General features: G+C 35.9%; 1 protein-coding gene across 2 annotated transcripts in view; it reads right to left on the bottom strand.

The window, feature by feature from the left end:
* GABRA4 (gamma-aminobutyric acid type A receptor subunit alpha4) overlaps positions 1 to 23,597 on the bottom strand; it is a 74,598-nt gene that overhangs the window by 50,463 nt on the left and 538 nt on the right. Inside the window, exons 2-7 of one of the 2 annotated variants that reach the window (XM_526774.8) lie at positions 23,378 to 23,496; positions 9,559 to 9,626; positions 7,948 to 8,168; positions 7,636 to 7,718; positions 4,814 to 4,957; positions 1,664 to 1,816 (exon numbers count right to left, since the gene is read on the bottom strand). In XM_526774.8, coding sequence (XP_526774.2) covers positions 1,664 to 1,816; positions 4,814 to 4,957; positions 7,636 to 7,718; positions 7,948 to 8,168; positions 9,559 to 9,626; positions 23,378 to 23,496 — 788 coding nt within the window. The remainder of the gene's footprint in view (positions 1 to 1,663; positions 1,817 to 4,813; positions 4,958 to 7,635; positions 7,719 to 7,947; positions 8,169 to 9,558; positions 9,627 to 23,377; positions 23,497 to 23,597) is intronic. The other variant, XM_054683168.2, reaches the window with a different exon arrangement.

The raw sequence follows: 23,597 nt of genomic DNA, 5'->3' as shown, positions 1-23,597 counted from the left end.
TTGCCTAGTCAGAGTGCCTCAAAAGATGATGTGTAAAGACACAAAATTAGCTTGAGTGTTAAATGAGATAATGAACATCAAGAACTTAGCAGAGCATCCAATAGTACAACACTAGAAAGTTATGCTTTCTTTAAAACACTTAAAAGTCAAGGAAACTAAGTCAGAACAAAATCTATCTTCCTTAGATAAGAGAAGTATTGGAGAAAGTAATTCATACAAACTAAGTGGTCCAGATACCCTATATTGAGAACTATACATAACTTTTTAAATCCTCACTAGTCTATGAGGGTGAGATGTATTGTCATAATTTTATGAATGGAGAAAATAAGTGGCAGATTTGGGTTTAAACCTAGACTTGCTGACACCCACAGTTTAGATTTGTTTTGTTCTCTCTTCTGCTTTCAAACTTACATTTAAGAGCTAAAATTTATTCAACACTTTGAGTTGTGCAATTATTCTTTAATTGAACCCTTATAACTCTTTAAGGTACCATTATACCTCCTCACTGCTTTCCTAAGATCACACCCTCCCTCCCCCATTGCCCCCCCATATGAGTTTCTCCAGTATACTTCCAGTACTTTTTCTTTCTATTTTTTTAATGCATCCTCATACTCCAACACCTTCTTAGAGAAACCTAAGATTAAAGGGAGGATAGTTGTCTTTAGAGTATTTCAGATCCATTGAGGACACTAAGACACCCTAATCAATAGTTCTCGAAAAGGATGGGGAGGTAGGATGAAAAGTTCCCGTTCTATTTAGTTCCTTCGCACCAGCATCTCTTCAGCTATTGTGTGATAAAGGATATTATACTATGGCTGTGATCCTACTAGGTAGAAAATCAAAGAGGAATTGGCACTCTTGTGAGGAATACACCACCATTCCAGAGCAATTCTGATCATTTTCCTTCTTATTCTACTACTGAATGTTTTGTTACTCACAATGAACAGAGAAAGAATAGAGAAAGACATTAACTAAAATAAATATAATTATAACAAATTTTACTATTTAAAAGCATGACTGACATGTAGAACACATTAACTTATAAAAATTGTAAACTCATATGCTCTGAACTTTATATGGTTCAGAATACTATACAGTATATACGAAGCCACTATAAAAACAAAAAGAAAAAACAATGTTTAGAAAAAAAAGAAGTACGTAAATATATGAGCTTATAAACTAAGCACATAATACCTTCCAATTCAATGCACTTAAACCATTTGCATTTTGTTCCTCTTCATTAAAAGCTAAATTATTCTAAGGCTTTCATATTCATTCAGCCATGACTTTTATTTGTTTTATTTTAAGCTGCCAGTGCATTTCTTTTTAACATGGAGAAACAATTTTAATTCAATTACACAGCATTATACTAGGAGCCCAAGAATATCACTGAAAGTGAGATTATGTCCAGATTCACATTTGGTCTATGCCTGTCTGGTTCTCAACAAGGGAAATCTGATGCATGGCCCCAGAGGAAAGGAAGGATGCCCAAATCTCCCCAAGCTTTATTACTTTGTACTGGCTAGATAAAAATGAAAGCCATGTGATTCCTTATTCAGGATAGCCTGATGCATTAGGGTTTAAGATTTTCTTAGAAATATCCCATGAATCATGAATAAAATGTAATGTGAACAAAAACGCCCAAGAAATGAATTGCAATTACCAAATACAGTCCTAGCAGGAACTGATTCTTTATTTATCCAAAATGAAACTTGAGAAAGAATCACTGTCATAATGCATGGAATATAGGTCTGAATCATAAAATAACCCATCTTCCGTCTGAGGTGGAAGTAAACCGTCATAACAATATATTCACCTGCCAAGAAAACAGGAGGAAAATGTGTTATCGGTTCTGCAGGCAATTAGTCAATGGCTTCATAAACGTATTTCAGACTAACAAACAGGATTCTAAGGAAAGAAATTCTCTTTTGTGCATAGCTACACAAACATCAATAAGTATGTAGTTTCCTAACGAGGGAGAAAATGATATTGAACGTTATTATACAGAAAAACACTTTGCTCCGTGTAATGATTAAGCAATTTAACAAATTGGGCTAAAACTTTTAAAAATTTTCTGTAGTGCTTTCTATTTTGATGGTCTAATATTGCTAAGGCAATTAGCTTTCATTTTCAGCGTTTTTTAGAAACAGCATTTAGACCTATCTTCTATGAAAAACCACTAGAAAAAAATAGAAATGCACACAGTTACACATACACAGACACTGACACATACACACACATTTATGAAAATATAAAGTTTAATTTTAGAAAGTAATAAATATACATATTTATATATAAATATATTTAAATTTCATTCATATATAGATTCCATACACAGTCACAAGCTTAGAGAGAGGCTACCATAGTTTTAGGAAAGAGGTGAATTTCTAAATGTTCTTTATATGAAGAAAAATATAGACGTGTATAACATACAGGCTTATATAACACCCCTGAGTTCAAGCATGTTTTACTGGCATTTAGACAAAAACCTGAAAAACTAATAAGTACAATAAACCATAAGATTTCTGGTAGCTGTTGATAAGTGTTTTTAGTGTTACATCTGAAAAGAATATGTGAAGAAAGGTATCTAGGAAGCAGTGGCCTTATTCACAAACCATGAGGCCAGCATTCAGAAACCTCACATCCTACCAGATGTGTTCTAAATCCCATTTGCAGACTGGAAAATAAATGCCCTTCCAAAAATATATTTTCCTGGACAGATGAGAGGCAAAGTGCCCTTTAGAAAGCTACTGTATTGTTTCATAATTGATGTGAAGAAGGTTTCCTCAAAATGATAATAGTCATGACAGGTGTCATAAAGATAAAAGTAATGGAAATTTAGGAGAGAGGAGCAGTGCCATTGATTTTATGACAAAGACAGTGTGTGACTTATACAAAGTAGTCTTAATAGAAGAGACAGTGGGCTAAATTCCTTTTTAAAAACAAAGGCTTATGTATTAATTTTATTTATCCATAATAAATTTCCATTTTATCTTATTTATGTTTAATTTTTAACCAATTTTTTGAGGTATGATTGACATACAAAAAGCTGTACATATTTAATATATACAACTTGATGAGTTTGGAGATAAGTATACACTCATTAATCTATCACCACAATCTATGCCACAAATATATACATCACCCCCAAAAGTTCCCTCCTTCTTATTTATTATCTTCTGTGATAAGAACATTTGAGATCTATTCTCTCAGCAGATTTTTAAGTAGACAATACAGTACTGTTCACTATATGCACTCTGCTATGCGGTGGATATCTAGGATTTAGTCACCTTACATAACAGAAATACTATGCCCTTTGACTAATACCTCCCTGTTTCCCCCTCCCGGAGGCCCCTGACTACCACCATTCCTCTCACTGTCTTTCAGTTTGACTATTTTACATTCATCATTCCTTCACAACACTGCTTTATCCATTTTTTCTTAAAACAAAAACAAAAAAAAAACTTTTGTTACCTCACATCTTTGCTCCAGATCTTAAAACTACTCATTTTCTACTAATGCAATCTTAGCATTTTATCTCGCAGTCAACACCTTTTAAGAACACAAACTCAGAAGTCATAACACTTAGATGTGAATTTGGGTTTTGCCAGTTATTAGCTGTATGACTTAGGCAAATACATTGTGCTTAAACCTTTCTCATGTATAAAATAAATGTTATAGTAGTATCCACTTCATGGGATGGTTATGAGAAAAAATACATGGAAATAATTTAGAAGGGTGCCCGTCAGATGGTAATTGCTGAATAAAGTTTAACTATTGCTATGGTCTAAATGTTTGTGGTCCTCAAAGTTCAGAGGTTGAAACATAATAGCCAATGTAATAATAGGAGGTTGGCTTTGGGGTGTTTAAACCATGATGGTGGAGCCTTTATGAATAGAATTAGTGCCTTTATAAAAGAGGCCCCAGTGTGAGCACCCACTCCCTACACCTTTGGGGTCCCCATGTGAGGACTTCTTCATAGAAGGTACTATTCTGTGAACGAAGAAATGGGTCCTCATTGAACACTGAATCTGACTGCACCTCATCTTAGACTTGTCAGCCTCCCGAACTGTGAGAAGTAAATTTCTGTTGTTAATGAGCCACCCTATTTGTGTTGTTTTGTTACAATGGCCAAAACAAACAAAGATAACTATCATAAAAAATATTTTTTCTGATGATACGTGTATGTAAGGAACAGTCTTAGAACAAGCAATAATCAGCTAATTTTTCCACTAAATATGATTAAAAACTAAACTCTATAATTCTTTCTATTCACATTCCAAAAGAAAAGAGAGACCAAGAATCATAAATAATAAACATCCCCCCTACTCATGTGATAACTTTAATGTATACCCATAATATACTTTGTAATTAAGTTTTAGATTTTTGTTTACTTTCAGAAAATGAGAGAAAGTAGCACCACAAAATTGGGCAAGATAAAGGAAAATTTTTGGAAAGCCCCACAAAAATCATCAAAAACTAAAACCAGAAACAAAGCAAAGACAAAAAACAAGATCAGATTTCCTACCACATAATTTTGTGAAAATAATTTTAACATGTTTGATTACTGGCTTTCATTTCTGAATAAGAAAACCAACTCACTTTTAGCATCTTACTAAATCAGAATGTATTTTAAACTAAAGTAAGATTATAAATATAAAGAAATTATGAGCTATAACTCATGCATCAACTCTATTTCTAGAAAATGTTTGTTGTCCTCCTGAAAAAATTAACTATTTCAATGAAAAAGTCAGGAGAAAACTTTATTGCTAACACCAAGTAGCATGTCGGCTTTAATCATTACACATCTCACCCGTAATTGATTTGATGGTTTCACTTGATACGGTTTGCCCAATCAAATCATATTGAACTAAGCTGGAAGACTCCTTCGGAACTTCAACTGATTTCTCAGGACCTTTTGTCCAGGTATAGATCATCTCACTCTTTGGATAGGCATCTAAAAGAGAGCACAGAATGTGGTTAGAGTCAATGCTCGTTTTTCATCCACATCAGTGGTCAACACTTAAAAACAGTACTTGTTCAAGAAAGATGGAATAAATGAAAACAATGTTCACTATAATTTAGTCACTATAATTTAGTTCACTATAATTTAGTCAAACATGTTTAAGATTTAGAAAACTAGAGACTAAGTAAATACCCTTGCAACTCAACAGTATTTATTTTTTATGCCAAATGATGGAGGAGGAGATATTAAAACTGAAGCATCTAAAATGCTACATATGCATGAATACACTTGGATGTGTGTCCATGCCAGTAGGATAAACAGTTCAAAAGCATATATATTAAATTCCCGAAGCCATACTTCTAACTCACTTCCAGTGCTTGACCAATACCATCCTAACACAGTTCTGCTATTCAGAAATGCTGCCTGTAATAATACAATAACAAAACCAAACAAATCCTACTGTTAGGAGAGCTCCCCTGGGGTCACCTGTTCCAAACTCTGCCTCTGGGCAATATCCACTGTGTTTGGGGACCATTGTACAGTGACAACTGGCTATGTTGTTTGTAAAGCTGTCCAGGGAATATAAATACACAACCAATTCCACTACCTTTAATTTCTTACAATCAGGACACTTCCCCTTACATCTTCAACAAATCTCTCCCGGTGGCAATTTAAGCCCATTTTCTATTATTTGGCACTCTGTGCAAATGGAGAACAGCTGCTTGCTTACCAGTCTACCCATAACAGACAGCTTGGCTCTCACACAAGTAAGTTCAAAAGAACCAAAATGAATTGTGTGCCAACCTCCCTCCAAACCATCCTAAAATGGCTATAGCATAGTAGGTCCTCAATGGAATCATTTAATTCTGCAAAAGGAGTTGACACCTAAGAGCACCTTACGAAACAAACTATGAGGCTTGTGTTGTCATTTTAGCACCATTCAGTTATATTATGTGTCAGCATTTATTTCCAGAAATATATTCGCACTTCAGTAAACTGTTACAGCCTCTGTATACTATGTTCTTGTCTATGATATTGCAAATTAAGTATCCTTCCTTTGGCTACCCCACCTTGCTAGAATAACCTTTATCTTTCCTGGTTTTTCTAATTCCTCTGAATTGTAAGCATGGGGGTTTTAAATAGTGTTTTGTTTTTTCTTCCTCTTTCCAGATTAATTAAAAATCCTTACCTGCTGAGTATGGTGTGCCTCTCTTTTTAATTCCCAATCCAAAAACATCAGCTTCCAATGTGCAATTTCTTTATTTTATGCAAACCCTGATTGAACACGAACTATGTTCAAGTCTTTCTGAAGAGAGCTTTTTCTGAGAACTAGAGGTTGGGATGCGGGGAGTGAAAAGGACTTCCTCTACATGAGAACTAATTTGGGTAAAATTTGAATGATTACAGCACAAATGGATTTTAATTCTGGCCCCAATGAGATCACCCTGTCTATGTATTTTTCTGCCTTTATCTTCTCTCATTAAATTATTGGTAAGAGAACATAATACTCTCTGGCTTCAAGTTAGCCCACTGAATATTGTGATTACTAGGGGTTATAAAAAGAATAGTGACTGCCGATTCTCATTAAGTTAAGCAATGAGCGATGATAACAGCAGGCAACAGTTTCACAATCAGTGCGACTAAGAATCTGAAGCAATAGTAAAAGCCAGCATCTATTTTTAGTAGATTCTGATTGAATTGAAAATGTGAGGCAGACCTTAGAAAAGGCAATCACATTTTGCTGCCATCTCAGAGAAGGGAGCTTAAGGGAAGGAATCTCATATTGTTTTCTATCCATTCATCTCATCCTGTTGCCTTCATTTCTACAAAATTTCCCAAACATATCTATTTCACACTTTCCTCTCTAGTACCATCCTAGTCTAAGCCACTGCCATCTTTGCTTGTACTAAAACAACAGCCTCCATTTCTTCTCTGCTTCTTCCACTCCAGCCTCTCTACCACCCATTCTCAAAAAAAAAAAAAAAAAGCGGAAGTGGAACTGTAAAATGTCAAAGAAAGCTACACTGTTTTGTCAAACCTTCCAAAGGCTTCCCATAGCTTTTAGATAGAATCCAAACTCCTTAATGTGCTGTATAAGGCATTATATTAACTCAGACCACACCCCTACCATGCTTTTGCCATGCTTCAGTCACTGTTATGCTAACAGTGCTGCTTCTGTCATTTTAACCTATACTGTGTCAGGAAGCTCTGAACCTTTTATGGACTTCTTCCAAGTTAGCTATGAAGGACTGCTTACAATAGAATATCTATATATCTATCTATGTATCTATCTATCTATCTGAAGTGATATGTGTTATAATTATATCAATTACATATATATTTATCTATATAATTTGTACTTTCTGTGTAACACTACCAACATGTAGAGTTCAGAGGTCCCTAAATTTCACCACTGATCACCAGCCAATTGTGACTAAGACTACTTAGATTATCTGTATAAATAGGTTTTTGTTTGTTGTGGGGAAAGGAGGTTGTTTTTATTTCTTTATTATAAAATATTAGTTAATGAAATCTCCAGAAATAAAACCGGACAGTTTTTGTTATGGACCATGACTTAAATGTTGGATTATGAAAAATAAAATACATATGTAAATATTAGCTTGCATGAGGTAATCATAAATTCTAGCAAAATTTTTATTATAACTTACAACTCCCGAATTTCAAAGGGCATGCATGACCATCCATGGGAAAATCCACCAATCTCATGGGACACTCCGCACTTATGGTGAGTCTATGATGAAAAATGCAATTAAATAAAATCAACCCTTTTAAAAAATAATTGTGACTTTAGATTCTAAAATAGGAAGGAAGAGGGAAGGAGGAAGGAAGAAGGGAGGGAAGAAAAGGAAGGAAGGGAAGGAGGAAGGGAGGGAGGAAGGGAGGGAGGAAGGAAGGAAGGAAGGAAGGAAAGGAAAGAAAGAAAAGAATAAAAAAGGAAGGGAAGAAGTAAAAAATATTACCTCATTGTGTATAAAATAGTACCATTTCTCATAATTCTAAAAAGCTTATTTGGAGCTGTCATATTATGTGAGACAGATTTCTTTCCATTCCTGAAGAAAGTATCAGGGGTCCACACTTTTGTTACCATCATATTGTTCAATCTCAAAATTTCAATGGGGCCGTCATATTTTAATCTTTTGTCAATCCATGTCTGTCTGAAGAACACATCCATTGTGTATTCCTAGGACAATTAGTTTGGAACATATTTAAGTTGCAAATGACTACACATAAGTATGTGAAAATAATGCATTAAATTCTGTCTTCCTTCATGCTCATAAAAAAAAGACCACTCCAAAAAAAATTAATAGGAGCAGGAATGATCTTGAATCAATGGAGCAAAAAGATTCTCAGCAATTAGAATACCTTTTATCCATCTTGATACCTTCATCTTCTACATTCATAAGATAAATAACCACACATACTAATAATTTAATAATAAATTTGCTATAATTTAAGAAAACTGCCAGTACCAGGTAGTTACAATTGTGTTTTACTTTAGACTAGATAGCAAAAATCAGTTAAAGTGTAAAAAATATCATGCACAATTAATCATGTAATTGTAGGCATTTTAAAGACAAAATAATATCTGTAAGAGATATTTTATTTTCACAAAGTTTATTAAAATGAGTCAAATAACTCAAGGGTTTCAAATTACTAGGAGCTTTAAATCAATGAATAAACTAAAGTAAGTTTTTTGTCTTGCAAACTAAATATATTTAATATAAGAGAGCACAACTGTATGGATGAATTCTTCCTGACCAGTGCTTCGTATTCTAAGCTCTTAAACATGAGTGAGAAGGAGGCAGAAGGGCTGGGATGGGCAGCAAGCAATTAGATCAACATGAAATACTAAATATAATGAAAACTACAAAATAGTGTACACGACTAGTTCATACTGAAACTAATTATCACCTCTAATTTTCTCCTCCTCAATAGTTTCCTAAAGAAAAAACAGCCGGGCACGGTGGCTCATGCCTGTAATCCCAGCACTTTGGGAGACTAAGGTGAGAGGATCACCTGAGGTCAGGAGTTCGAGACCAGCCTGACCAACATGGAGACACCCTATCTCTACTAGAAACACAAAATTAGCCAGGCACGGTGGGGCACGCCTGCATTCCCAGCTACTTGGGAGGTTGAGGCAAGAGAATCACTTGAACCTGGGAGATGGAGGTTGCAGTGAGCAAAGATCCCGCCATTGTACTCCAGCCTGGGCAACAAGAGCAAAACTTCATCTCAAAAAAAAAAAAAAAAAAAAGAAAAAGAAAGAAAGAAAAGAAAAGTAAAAAGGAAAGCAAAAAAGCTGCACCCTAGGTTGTGCTATAGAAACCAGTAATAGGAAAGTTCTTCTCTTTGTTTAGAATGACCCTAAATCAACAAGTACTCAAATGTTACAACTGAAATGCAAATTGAATGAGATTCAATGTCTTACTCTTCATACATTCTTAAGTTTAATTAGAGATTCTTTAGGTTTCTGGCTTTGTGTGATTGACAACAAAATAAATATTAATTGCCCTCTTTTCTACATGTTTTCTTCAAGTCTCAAAGGTACATTAAACTTCGAAAATACTTACCATTTCAACATCAGAAACAGGTCCAAAGCTGGTGACATATATGTCAGTTTTCACTTCTGTAACAGGACCTAACGGGTATGAAGTAAATAAGTGTGAAAAAATAATTACCAATTTTACAGGCTGGGAAGGTTAGATAATTACAGAGTAAATACAGATATGATATATCATGTTTTTACAAGCATCTTACATTTTCAGTGAGATAATGAATCTCTACAAAACAAATGTAGAACAAAGCGCAACAAGACCAGAAAGCAGTGTTTACTTACAGGCAAAAAGAAACCCCAATTACTTACCAGGAACCTTGTTTCTTCAAAGATACGTCACCCCTGGGTACTGTTACAACAGGCAATGCAGAGACACAAAAGCTTTTAACCTTTGTGATATTTTATAGTCCATCATCTGATTGGCCTCTATAAAGAAGTGAGCTGTTAAAAAGGGGAAGTGTGGCCACAGGAACAAAGAAGAGAAAAACCATAACAGCTGTAAGGAATGTATCCTTGGAGAGCCGAGGATACTAGTAAATAATTTTAAAAATGATTCATGTCACCTTTATCAACAAGCACACGATCCACTGCTGATTGGGATCAAAGACAAACTTTCTTACAAGTGACAGATACTTACACTCTGCCACCTACTAGCTGTACAATCTTGTGCAAGTTATTTAACTCCTCAATAGTAGCCACCACAACCATCAGGCAAGATTTTGATAGCGATCAAATGAAATTGCTGAAATAAGATGCTCAGCAAAAAGACTCTCTCATGAAAGTACTCATTCCATGTGAGGTTCCCTTTGCTTCTGACAGTGGCCACTACTGAGACTCTTTCCCGTATCTAAATAAGACTAGTTTGTAAAGAAGCACATTGGTGTTTTGGCAGAAGAGAAATGTGGGAGCATAATGACAATATGGCTGACACAGATTTTAGACAAGGGAACACAATCTGGGTTTAACACAATCTGAGTTTAGCATGAAGCTTAAAATCAGAAAGTTTGGAGTTCAAATTTGGTTCTAACATCTTCTAGTAATATCATCTTCAAGTCACATATCCTCATAGGTAAAGATATTAATGAGTATTAATTGAGATAATACTTGTAAGTCATTTGTCCCAGTCTCTAGAACATAATGTGCTCAATAATGACAGTAGTCATTACTATGCATAATACAGCATTCTAATACAACAAAAATATAAAAATTGTTGCCCTTGAACATAACTTCCTTAAACAATGGTTTATAGTACTGTATAGCCAGAGGCTAGATATTCCATAACTGGGAAGAATGACATTTGCTATGAAGATGAAATAATCTCTCACTTGGATTCTTGCTTGGGAAATGCGATTTATGCCAAAAAAAAAAAAAAAGGCAGAGAGAAATTGGTATCACTTAATGCCTTAGCTCTAAAGTTATCTTCATAAAAATGAATCTGAATATTTCTTCTTCTAAAGAATGAAGATTGATCCACACAAAGAAAGATAGCTCGAGGGAGAATGAGAAAATTCTTTACTGAATAAGTATCCTAAGAAAAATAGAGCCTTAGGCAGTATAGTAAGAGAAAAAGTCTGAATCAGGCTTAGCTAACATGAGATTTAATGTTTTCAAGACTACATCTATGGAAAGCAGAAAAGTTAATTAAATTTTTATTTGAATGAAAAATTGGAGACAACAACAGCAAAACATGATAGTAATAAGCTCATTAATGTCAAATTGTTCCAGGAATAGCTAGGTAATCCAGGAAGCAGGTAATGTGTGCTGAACCCTAGAAGATAGCAATTTCACTCAAATAGGTTCAACAGTGAAACAAATCACTGTGTTAGTTTCTTAAGGACAATTTCCAGAGTATTAAAAAGCAGAAACACTATGTCATTGCAAGTCAGGGCAAGCGGTGATAAGTTACTCGAATAATTAAGGTTGGTTATGTCCTGACAACTAGACTATTTGACAAGATTCTTGAGAAATCAAAAGTTACTTTGATGATTGGTTTAGGGAAGTGGTTCTGATATGTCTGTTAAAACAGATTGTTGAACTCCACACCCTGATATGCTGATTTAGTACTAGGCATAAGGTGCGGCCTCACAATTTGCATTTCTAACAAGTTCCTAGCTGAGGCTGTTCACTTTACTCTATTTTACAGTGTTCATCTGTTTTCTAGGATAGTATTTACAACACCATGTGCTATAAAATATTAATATCATACGTATTTCAGGGGAGTGAGGAGTCTAGAAGAGAAAAGAATTAGGCCAATGATATTTTTCTTTATACATTTATTTTAAAGTGTGTGGGTGTATGCTAATTCTTATAGTTCTATAGTTACAATGATTCCATGATAATAATGAACATTTTCCAATTCTTGCATAACATGCTACTTTCTCAATGATTCTTGAATAATGTTTTGTGTTCAAAATTATAACCTTAGCATTTGTGACATTCATTATTCAGTATTTGCCTTATATGGTCCTATGGATCTTTGAGACTGAGTGAGATCCTAAAAAACATTTGATTGTAAAGGGATTTCCTTCAGACATTCATTCAATTAGTGTTTACTGAATGAGTGCCAGTTGTGTGTTGGGTTCCCTGCTAGGCTCTGATGCTACATTGGTAAACAAGACTCAGGAATTCCCTGACTCAAAGAGCTAAGGTGCCATTAGGGCAGTCAGAGTATAAATACAGCAGTAAAAAGATAAACTAAATGACAGAATGCTATCATTTCTAAGAGGAAAAATACAGGATGGTAAGAGTGAGAGACTGGGAGGGCCATTCCTGATTTGCAGTCATAGCTGCTTCTTCAAAGCAGTGACTTTTAAACTCAAACTTGGAGAATGAGCATGAGCCATTGCAAGAGATAGGGAAATTGGATTCCAGGCAGAAAGAACTCCAAGAGGACAAGATCAAAGACCGGAAAAGGGCTGAGTGTATTCAAGGACTAGAAAGGAGGCCAGTGGGGCTGAAGCAAAGCAAGGGAGGGACAGAATGCTGAGAAATAAAAGCCACAATGATAGAATAAAAACCAGAGTACAGTGGATAGAACACCTACCCCTGAACTCGTATTCTAAAAAGTGGCATCTTTTAAGCAACATACTTATATGCTATGGTGACTGTAGTTAAAACTACAAGGAAAATAAGTTGTAGATATATCAGTAAAAGATGGAGAGCTACATAGAGTATTGTTATGAGCTAAACTGTATTCCCTCCAAATTCCTATGATGAAGTCCTAATTCTTGGTACTTCAGAATGTGACCATATTTGGAGATAGAATTTTTAAAGAGATACTTAAGTTAAAATGAGTTCACTAGGGCGGGCCCTAATCTAATATCACTGTGACCATATCAGAAGTGTAGATTAGGACACAGACACACACACACACACATAGCAGAGACAATGTGAACATGGAGAGAAGATGGCCATCTATAAGCCAAGGAGAGAGGACTTAGAAGAAACCAATTTTGCCTACACTTTGGTATCTCCAGAACTGTGAAAAATTAATTTCCTATTGTTTAAGCCACACAGTCTGTGGTACTTTGTTTATAGCAGCCTTAGAGAACCCAAAATTTATCGTTTTTCCTATGTTCTTTCCTGGAGCTTTCTTCTTCTGATATTCAGTCTTTCTCTGTCTTTACTTATAGGTCGTGGTAAGAAGTTTGATTTGTATCCCATAGTCATTGGGAGGCCACTGAGGGTTTGAAGTAAGGGAGTTTATATGATTAGATTATATTTTTTACAAAATTATTCTGACAGTGGTATTGACAATACATTACAGGGAAGCAAAAGTAGAAGAAGGGCTCTTCTAAGAGACTGCCATGTTGGTCAAGTCGAGAGTTGGTGATAACAGCTTGGACTAGGGATGTGGCAGTGGGGATGAAGACTGGACAGATCGAGGGGCTGGTATGCTCACAGGGTGTCGGTATTTTCCAAAGAACAATAAGCGAAGATACAATAATTACTACTTATTAAAGATGAATTATGTTCCAGGTGGGCTATTAGGTTCTTCCCATATACTATTTCATGTAATCCTCATGACACCCTCCAAAGGCGCTATCCTCATGAGAATGTTATGGATCTGGAAACTGAGTTCACAGAGATTAAATAATGTATGACAGAGCCAGAATTCTAAACCCCTTGTATTGATCTCCAAAGCATGTGCTAGCTTTACTATACTACATTATATCACCAATAATAAGTTATTAATTACTTAAGCAAATGTGGAATTTCATATCTAGAATATAACATGCTATACCTACATTCCCTGCTTTGTTCATTAGTTTCTGAAGTATTTTCTCAAAGCGCTTTTCACGCCTTTACTATTATTGTTATTACAGCATACTGCTTGGGTCTTTCTATCTGTAACAGTAAAGGCAAAATCTTAATCCTTTTTGAAGTCCCAAACTAGCACAATGCCTTGCACATATTAGGCGTTGAATAACTGTGTTTCATCATGTTCCTAATATCATCCCAGTAGTGATTTAAAAACCCATCAAAAGGAAAAATTAACAGAATTACTTTCCACAGCAGTTAAACTAAAAATATTCCCCATTTTAAGAAACTGTCTTATTTGTATTTGTATCCTCTGGCAGGACCAATCACAGGTTTTAAATGTAATAGGCTTCTGATAAATCAGTTGTCAATGAATAATGGTCACTATGTAATTAAGAATAATTCTTAGAGACACTTCCTCTAATACGACAGTTTAGGATGTTCAAATCAACCTTACTCAGAGTATAATTACATGGAAACCAGATAATTTTGAGCTTGGAAGGATTTCTTCCCATAATTTGATATGCATTTGTGCAACATCAAAGACATCTTTTATTTTAAAATTCTACTTTGTTGGTAGTAGGAATATATTTTTTAATACCTAATGGTTGACAGTCTGTAAAGTAAACAAGATGATTCAACAGTTTTTGGGAAAGAAAGAGCCAAGACCAGCAAGATCAAATTTGGGGAAATATTCCCATCTAATTAATGAGTCTAACTTGCTGGGAAAGAGGGAAGGCAATTAACAATGAATCAGATAATTTCCCAGTTTACTTAACTTTAGCAGTACAGATATGGTTAAAGGGTGGAATCATTTTTGAAATTTCATCTCCAATAATGATGTCTAATTTGCTGCCACATCATGAGAAAACCTAGGGTGTTTTGCTGATCTTGAAACTAGTCCATTCTCATTTTCCATATTGCCTCCCCAGCCATGCACTTGAGGAAACATTTCTAATTTCCCAGCCACCTTATCCATGCATCCACCATCATCTTACAAAATACTAGTTACATATCTCCAAAAATGAAGACACTTGAAGCGATACAACAAGGAATCCTAAGTGAAATACATTAAGAAATCTCTTTGCTTGTCATTTACAAAATATACAAATACAAGCCTTCCTGAATACTAAACACAGACAAGAGATACCCATTGATATCACTGAGAAAGCGGAAAACACTATAAAGTTCTGGAAGTTTCTTTCATTTAGAAGACATTAAAGATTAGTGCCTCCCATGTCATATAATCCATCAATCCTGGTCTACTTTGTAAATAATTACAGCCATCAAATAAATAAGAAAAGCATGAACAACAACACAAATAAAATATGGGCAAACAATAAAAACAAGTAATTCACGGAAAGAAAATTATCGTAGCCAATAAAGATTGGAAAAGATATTCAATCACGTTAAAACATAGTGAGAATCAGAAAAATTCAAATCATTTCACAATAAAATGCCATTTTAAGAAATACCATTTCAAGATATATATATCTTGTGTTAAAGAGGGTATCTGGATCCTGAATGTCATGTTCATTGTAAACTGTAAATGGGAGTTGATTTTGTAAACTCGTCATGAAAAATAGTTTGGCATTATCTTGTCAACTCCCACTTACACTAAGATCCAGAAAATCCATTTCTTGATATATATGCAAAAGAAACTCTTGCACATTTACAGCAGGAAATTTGGGCCAGGATATTCACAGCACCACAATCTTGGAAACAAGCAAAAAGCCTACTGCCAACAGAGCAGATGAATAAGCTGGTTTCTATGCAATGGGAATATCACACAGCAGTCAAAATGAATGATCTATTGCAATATGCAACAATAAGAATGATTTTTAGCAATATATAATTAAGTTAAAAGCATCAAAAGATTATATATAGCAAGTTCAAAACAATTAAATATTTAAAATAAACTTTTAAAATAAAGATAGTCAACCTAAAATGACATTCAAAGGAAAACTAAGAAATAATTTTAAAAGGACTTAAAATCATGGTTATTTTGGACGGAGAAGACAGGAAGATAGGCTGGAGGAGACCACATAGCAGAATAAGAGTTGTCCAAGTCCTACACTTTGTGCTGGTTGGTGGTTTAACTGGTATGTTTATTATATTTTAATAAATGATTGAATAGATGAAAAGATGTATAAAAAGAAGGCTACATATGGGCCAATAATGAAAGTGTGTCATATACCAGGAATTATTAATTCAGGTTTCAATTCTGTGTAACTGTGGCTTATAGAATAAATATATAAGAAAGGCTTAGAGTATAAGGCGGTGATGTTTAATGATATATACAAATGAAATCAGATGTATTTTCTCATCTAAAAGAAATCTAACAACTCAGTGAAGTATTACCCAAATATCCACCAATTTTCTAATATCCCATAATCTAGATTTTACAATGTCTATTTCAGGAAACACCAAATGCAATGGATACATCCTAACCCTAATGAAAATGTAAATATATTATAGCACCAGTATATAGTATATCTTTTTTTTTAAACCAAGAACATAAGATAGTAAAGTTGCACTCTGAATTCAAACTTCTCTTGTTTTCTCAAAGACGTATTTCTTTCAGCTATGCCTTCCCACCAATCTAATGTTAAATATCCTGTACTAGATTATCCCAGTAGAAGAAAAAAGAAAGAAAGAAAGAAAAACATGTTATGGTCTAATCTTGAAAAAAGAAAGGCAAACTTTTCTCTTTCTCTTCTATACTATATTTGAACTTCTGAAAAAAAAACTATCAACGGTACCTCTGATTCTTCTTATTCACTCCATCATCTATCTCAATAAATTGTTTTTCATGCCTAGGGTCCACTTCCTTTTGTCAGTACCATGAGTTTTTCCTTATATACAGCATTGTTCCCACCAACTTTAAAAGTATTTTTTTCCTAGCATTTTTCTACTTCCTTCCTTCTACCATCGCAATTTCTCTGCTTCCATGTACAAATGCCCAGAAAAATCTTATTCCATTCTCTCTCGAATGCACTCAATCAGACTTTCACACCCATCACACCACCAAAACTGCTCCATCAAAACAGTCAAAACAGTGGTCAATTTTAAGTTCTTATCTTACTTCATCTGTCAGGAGCATTTGACTAAATCAACCTCTCCTCCTTTCTTTATTTTTCCTTTCTTTATTTTTCCCCTTATATTTTACTTCAGTTTTATACACACTCCCTTGGTTTTCCTGCTACTTCACAAACCACTCCTTTTAAGTCTTCTTGGGACAGAGATTCCTCCTCTCCTCTCTGGAGCCACCTCCTAACATTGGAGACATCAAAACTCAATATTTGTACCTCTTCCCTATCAAACTTAATCCCCTGTAATCTTTTTAGATTTCTAGATTTAAATATCATGTATATTGACATACTCATGATCCCTGAATTTCAGGTTCATCTCCACCTGATATGCAACAGACATCCCAAAGGTACCATACCTGCATACAAATTGCTCATCTATGCCCCTGGTCTACTTCTGGCAGTCTTGACAACTCCATTTTTCTAGGTGTTCAAATCGAAAACTTTGGAATCAGCTTTGACACCTCCCTTTCTCTCACATCCCACGTTCTAGCTGTCGTCAGTTGACTTTAATTTCAAAATATCCAGAAGCCAACCATTTCTTATAAATTTACAAACTTCTCTGCTACCAGCTTGGTCAAAGTATCCATCATTTCTTGCCTGGTTTATTATGGAAAACCTTGCTGCATCTGCCCTTGCCTCTGACTGCCTGTTCTGAACACAAGGAGAGCCTTTTAAAATTAGTTCAGGACTTGTCCCTGCTAAAATCTTTCCAGTCACTTTTGATCTGACTCAGAGTAAAAGCACAGTCCTAATCAGCCTGCAAAGCTGTATACAACCTTGTCCTCTTATCACACTGATCCCCTTTTATGCCTCAGCCCTGCTAAACTTCACTACAGGGACCCTGACTTCCCCACTTTACATGTTTGCACTTAGAATTCCTTCTCATTCATTAGAAGACTCCATCCCAAATGTGGTTTATGCTTTTACTGAATTACGACCAGTATTCAAACAGCACCTTCTTAGTGAAGTCTCCACTAATTATTCTACTTAAAATTGCAACCCTCTCCCCTGCTTTACATTACTCTATAGCTGTTAACCAACATCTGGCACACACACTATATTTTACTTATTTCTGTTACTTATTTTCTATCTCTTCCACAGTGTGAACTTATGAGGGCAGGAAATCGTGCAGTCCTCCCCAGCTTTAAATAACACCAACCTTGCCCAATTTCTCAAAATAGAAATTGAAAAGTCATTTTTTACTTCTCTCTCTTTTTTTAACATCCATATCAAGTCAATCGCCAATTCTTTGTTGAATTAAACCTCCAAAAAACTCACTTTAATCAACTTACATATATCCATCTTTACTACATCTGCCACCTTATTCCAAGCAACCATCAACTTAAGAGAACTAAAGCCGAAGTAACAAAAGCTTCATTGGTCTCCCTGCTTCCAAATTGCCCTACTTCCTTTTCTAAGTCTTCCTTTATGCAGACAAGATGGAGCATTTTTCACTCTAAGTCAAACCATGTCATTCCCTCCATTTAGAAAACTCCAATTTCTTCCAGGTTCACTAAGAGAATAAGTTATGCTCTTTTACAGGGTCCCCAGAGACCCTATGAGACCTGGCCTCTATTTACTATCCCAACCAAATCCCATGAGATTCTTCTTCTTGCATTCTGGCTACAGGCACACTGGACTCCTCTCACCGTCTACATCACACTAACCTATTATCTACCTTCAGACCTTTGCACTTAATTGCTTTGTTCTCTCTGAGAATTACTTTTCTCTTACTCTTTTCATGCCTGACACCTTTAGGTCTTAGCTTAAAAGACTTCCAGGAACACTAAATCTGAAACAGATCCCTCACCTATTTTTTTTCCCTTTTAGCATGATATTAGATTATCTCATAGCATTTTCATTTAATTATTTTATTATTTCTTTGTTATATTCATCTCTCTATAATGCTTATCTATAAAGTCTGTGAGGGCTCATATCAGATCAGAATGATATCTTCACAACCTTACATTTTTCCTGACATACAGTGGTCTCTCAATACAGATTGGTTTCACAAATGAATGAATGAATGAATGGGACAAATTGGAAGAGAATGAAGCTTTATGTTGCTGAGAAGTGCTCTTTTTGTCTATGTATTTTTAAAGGAATTTCTCTATTGACATTTAATTAATAAGGCTAGCACATGACACATCAACTTTTAAATGGAGAAACATAGATCATTTGAAAACACTGCAAACACAATTTGATTTTTGTGGGGAAAATATTCCAACTTAACCCAAATGCATACAATTTTCTGTGTTTTCTTTACTATTTGAAAGTTGTTAAAGCTTTAGAACAAAAGTTCCTATCTCACTTCTTTAGAGGAAATGTAGTTTTGCTTATTTTAAGGTCCTACTTAACTTAGTAGCAAGAAGGTATGTTGAGGAAATTTGACTCTTGATAAACAGGGCAATGCAAGAGCGCCTCGGAAGTGGATATAGCAATAAACCAGCTGCCTGACTAAGGTTTTAAAGATGAGGGTGTGTGTTGTGACTTCACCAAGGAGTAGCTATAAAATTGATGGGCAATTCATTGGAAATTTTCTCAGCCTCTTTTCTAACAGAATGATGATGTCTGCCTTATCTCTTTGTGTTGTCGTAATAATCTTAGTAAATAATGTGAAGTCCACTAATGTGAAGTCCTACTATGTTAGTGAATAACCCTACAAAATTGACTCAAATGCTTCATTCCCATTTCAGAGAGGTTGTGGAAGATGATTCAAAGGCAGTGATCTGTATTTGGAACATTTATTATTCTAGATCATGTGTCTCAAAAGATTGAGATGCGTGAAAGGCTGTGCAACCCTTCAATAAACGGAAAATGAGTGACGGCAGGTTTCCTAAACCATTTCCTGGTAGTTAGTAAATACCTTAGCAATGCATTTTTGAGAAAGTATGTAACAGTGTTGAAAGTGAACGAGAGCTAGGGGATTATTTTCTGGCTCCTTTGTGGAAGGTTTCACTTGTGTGCTATGTCTAGACAGGTGCAAGCTACTTCAGGATGATGGCAACTGATTTATTAGAGGTTGAGAGGACTACATCCTCTCAGAAGTCGGAAACCAGCTTCTGTCACCATGACTCCTTCCCTCTCTTCTCGCCTTTTCCCCTTTTCTTCTCCAATGGGAGAATGTAGGAGACAAGGGAAAGGAGATCCCGGAGGGATGTAAAAAAAGGAAACCATTTCAGTTCCTTTTATTTCCCTATCGCAAGCTGTGCTGCTGAGTTAAAAATATGTAATTTAGTTTCCAAATCTATTTCAACCCCTGCCTGGCCTACTGAGCAATCACAAACCATCCAATTTCAATTCAAATCTTTGCTTTTAGCTTTGTTTGAAATGGAACACAGCAAAGTTGTATAAACAGATATAAAGTAAATGCCCCATGAAGAGCAGAAGCAGGATTATAGGAACCAGGAAGTAAATCCATATTTATAGCCTACTAGTCAAAATCTGGATTGTTTTCATTTTATTTTGAAAATACCAAACTTTCCACAGAGTATCCAATATTATAGAAGGCATCTGATTTGTGGTATCTAAGAGTCTGTGCTAATGATGAAGTTTCTCATTGTTTTCAGTGGTACACATTTACAACTTCATATAAACAGAAAACACATTTTCTGCAGGTGAGAATCACTATTTCTCTGTCACATTTGGAATACTACACATTTACAGAGAATGACCCACTTCTAAAAAGTGAATCACATTTACCACAAACATTTATCAGCAAAGCCAAGAAACAAACAAACAAACAAACAAACAAAACCCACATTATGCTATTTAGTAAATGTTTAAATGGTTAATCAATTCGTAATGCTGGAAGTAATGTTAATTCGACCCTTTCCCATAAAACTATAAAAATGTTTTCAGGTGGGTAATGCAGATCATTTGGCAGTGACAAATTAGATGACTAATAATGTCCTTGAGACGTTTGGTAGAATTACGATTAACCAAAACCCAGTAATGGCTCACATATATGTTTTGACTTATGGTATTGTCAATATTATGCAATGGGAGAGAGTAGATGGTAAAAAGGATCCATATACAATGGATCCCTTCTTCCTTTTGAATTACGGCTTGCATTATAGCCAGCTGGGCACATCTTATTTTAACTTTCAACATTTATGATCAAACAATATAGTTTCAGTTCTAACTTTTCACTTTGATTTATGTTTTGGTATATCAATTTTCTGATGAATATTTAAACTACATAGGACTGGATACTTTTCTTATTTTTTTTCTTCACTTGAAATGTCAAGTTTAAACCTTTATGGGCAGATAAATCCTCTTTTATTGATATAATATTGCCTTAAATGGTATCACATCATCTGAACGATTCTCCACAACACAATTTTTGATCTAAAATGGTAATTTCCCAGTCACTTATGGAAGATCATGCATTGACAAATGATTCACCCCTTTTCAGATTTGCATGAAGGCAAATGCAGTGTAGGCAACCTATCCCTGGAGAGGCAACATGAAAAGAAGCAGGAGAAACTTTCATCCTTCTCATCTATCCTTATCAGTCAATATACAAATGCTGGCCTGGCGCGGCTCACGCCTATAATCCCAGCACTTTGGGAGGCCAAGAAGGGTGGATCACTTGAGGTCAGGAGTTCGAGACCAGCCTGGCCAACATGGTGAAACCCCATCTCTACCAAAAAATATATTTAAAAAAATTAGCCAGGTGTGGTAGCTTGCACCTGTAATCCCAGCTACTCGCGGGGCTGAGGCAGGAGAATCACTTGAACCTGGGAGCCAGAGGTTGCAGTGAGCCGAGATCACGCCATTGCACTCCAGCCTGAGTGACAGAGCGAGACTCCATCTCAAAGAAAAAAAAAGAAATATACAAATGCTGAATCAATACCCTCAATGACTTCCCATAACCTTCTCATAAAATCCAAGAAAATAATGGTTTGGAATTCAGAAGACCTGATCTCATCCTATCATTGATGTACTATGTGCCCTTATATACAACACTTTCCCTTTCTAAACCTCAGTGTCCCCATCTGTTAAATGAGACCAGATGCCAAAGAAACACCCAACCCTACTTTATCTGCCCATAAAGGTTTTAAACTTGACATTTCAAGTGAAGGCTAGAAAGAGTTTCTAGCCCCAGGCCATACTCCTACTTCACATCACAGGCAGTCCTGCTCCCCATTCTTACTTTCTCCATTCTCCCAACATCTCATCTCCTACACACCCTCAATAGGAGGTATAAAGTTGCTCCATGCTTCTAATATTAGATGATACTCATCACACAGCATCTGATACCATCCCCATCTGCACGGCTTTGTCTTTTAAATACACAGCCTGCTCTGGGTTTACATCCTTCTCCTCCTACTTACTAACTTGGAACTTGGACTAGTTACTTATCTTTCTAAGCCTCAATTTCCTTATCTGTAAAGTGGGGATGGTAATGGCTTTCAAAGCTTTGTTGTGAGGGTTAAACAGAGTGGTGATGCCTACAAAATGCCTGGTATATGTGAACATTTAATTAAATAAATACGATATTACTGGCTGTTATTATTGTTACCACTTGAATGTAAGCTCCTTTAAGGCAGCATCTCTATCCTGTTCAACTCAGTTGCTGAAGGGTAATTAGTGCAGTGTACTGTAAAAAACAGGGACTTTGAGATCAAAGGACCTGGGCCAAACCTATGAATGGGACCCTAGCAAGTCATTTGTCCTCGTTGAACTGGACTGAGAAGCTGTTTGAGGTTAAGAATTGTATCTTAATATTTCTGTGGACCTAGTACCTAGCGCAAAGCTTGCCACATAGATTTCCATTATATATGCAAAGGAAATATGAATATGAAAAACAGCAACAGTGCTGTTAATGGATGTACCTCTATTAAGTCCTTTATACTTCTTTTGTTGAAGAAAGCAAGCTGAAACATCTCTAACTTTAAAGTCTTAGGAGGAAAGCAAATGACACATCACCAAAAAAGAAAGGGGAAAAAAAAAAGCATCCTGCTGTAGAAGAGAAAAGGAAAGGACTGGGTTCTCTAGCAGAGCAGGCAGCTTCATGCCCCAGATTTATGTCCTAGGTAGAACATTGGCCAAGGTTTTGGCATAGGCATGGACACGTGGGAGGACGAGGGACTTCGGTTCAGCTGCCTCCAATGCAACCTGCTCTGAGCGAAGTGGCCAGGTTCAGGGAAACTATTCTCAGCGAAGAGCGTCCAGGCAGCTGAGCCCAGAGTTCCCATTTTTGACTCTTCCTCTCCAACCTCCCCCACCCAGCAGTCAGGTCCCGGGAGGTAATTAGTGTGGGGGAGAGGCAAAGCTTCTGAGGGGGCAGGGAGATGGGAAAGTACGGGTGGAGGCGGTCTTCTTGTCATAGGTCTCACCAAGAGAGGAGAGATAGAAAGAGAGAGAGATTTATTTTTGCACGTGAGGCATACCTAATGATATTCCCACAGACAGACAGACAGGAAGACCAAGAGAGGGACAGACAGGACACACTTGCGCGTTTGAAATCGTTCATACCCCCAAATCCAGGACGCAGCCTGTTGTCATAACCATCGAGCAAACTGTCCAGGATGCGGGTGAAATTTTCTGTGCACAATTTCTCCTCCTTTTGGTTCTGTCCTGGGGATTCGTTTAAACTGCAAGCGAAAAAAAAAAAAAAAAACGGGGGCGGAGGAGATTATTTTAAGAATTCATCAGAGAACAGGTGCAAACAGGTTTGTTTTCTAGGGAAAGAGTC

This window comes from Pan troglodytes, chromosome 3 (genome assembly GCF_028858775.2).
Source record: "Pan troglodytes isolate AG18354 chromosome 3, NHGRI_mPanTro3-v2.0_pri, whole genome shotgun sequence".
In the NCBI taxonomy this organism is placed as follows: Eukaryota; Metazoa; Chordata; class Mammalia; order Primates; family Hominidae; genus Pan; species Pan troglodytes.
This window is presented reverse-complemented; position numbering and strand designations above follow the sequence as displayed.